Source organism: Mycetomoellerius zeteki, unplaced genomic scaffold (genome assembly GCF_001594055.1).
Source record: "Mycetomoellerius zeteki isolate Tzet28-1 unplaced genomic scaffold, Tzet1.0 C4329886, whole genome shotgun sequence".
Classification (NCBI taxonomy): Eukaryota; Metazoa; Arthropoda; class Insecta; order Hymenoptera; family Formicidae; genus Mycetomoellerius; species Mycetomoellerius zeteki.
The window spans coordinates 1-805 of record NW_017255566.1 but is presented as its reverse complement, the minus strand read 5'-3'; the positions used below and the strand labels follow the sequence as shown (position 1 = coordinate 805).

Here is an 805-nt window from a genome sequence, read left to right as displayed (position 1 = left end):
CGAACGACGAAATTTTGTTAGAGAAGTGTTCTTGACAAAGAAATACTCTCGGTGGGGGTTGTCGCTTCCTTTCGAGAGAAGATACGAGCGTATATGAAAATATTTTTGGTTCTACCGGGAATCAAACCCGGAATCTTTAGCATAGCAGACCAGTGCACTGTTTTCTCTGCCACGCTCGCTCTCCATTGATTTCGATTCCTGGACTTTAATTTTTTTTTCTCATTTCTTGCTGAGAGTTAACTTTTTTCGTATTCCAGGTAGAATTTTAAACAGATTTTCGAAGGATGTGGGCATCATGGATGAGTGGCTGCCCAAAACGATGTTGGATACGATCCAGGGGTATTCCGTAGTATGTGGTATAATGATTATGGAGGCGATAATTAATCAATGGATACTAATATTGATAGCCATAATAGTCGTCTTGTTTTTCTTCGTTACGAAGTTCTATATGAAGATTGGTCAAGACATCAAACGTCTCGAAGGCGTAAGTAAGTAAATTAGAGCGAGTAATTTCATCAGAAAAAAGTGCGGTGTGTATTAGATCCTTGATGTCCAAATTCGTGGACTTTTGCCAAAATATTCGTATTTTTAAGTTTTTAAATTTCCTGGAATTTAATAAATTTCTCAGAAACTTTTTTGAATTTGTTTTTGCGTTTTCAGTGAAGAGTCCTATATTCTCGTACGTAAATGCCACGCTGAATGGCTTGCCGACGATTAGAAGCAGCGGCGCTGAAATCGAGAAGATAATGCGAAAACGGTTTGATGAATTGCAAGATCGTCACAGCGGCACGTGGTACCTCTTCTT

The 805-nt window shown here is 38.9% G+C and overlaps 1 protein-coding gene across 1 annotated transcript; it reads left to right on the top strand.

Annotated features, from left to right (window-relative positions):
* Positions 1–257: 257 nt before the first annotated feature.
* On the top strand, positions 258–793 carry LOC108721074 (multidrug resistance-associated protein 4-like; the record flags this gene model as incomplete). Its single annotated transcript, XM_018445443.1, has 2 exons — positions 258–488; positions 661–793. Coding segments are annotated over 2 exons (364 nt in total), but the record flags the coding sequence as incomplete, so codon positions are not given.
* Between the last annotated feature and the right edge of the window lie 12 nt (positions 794–805).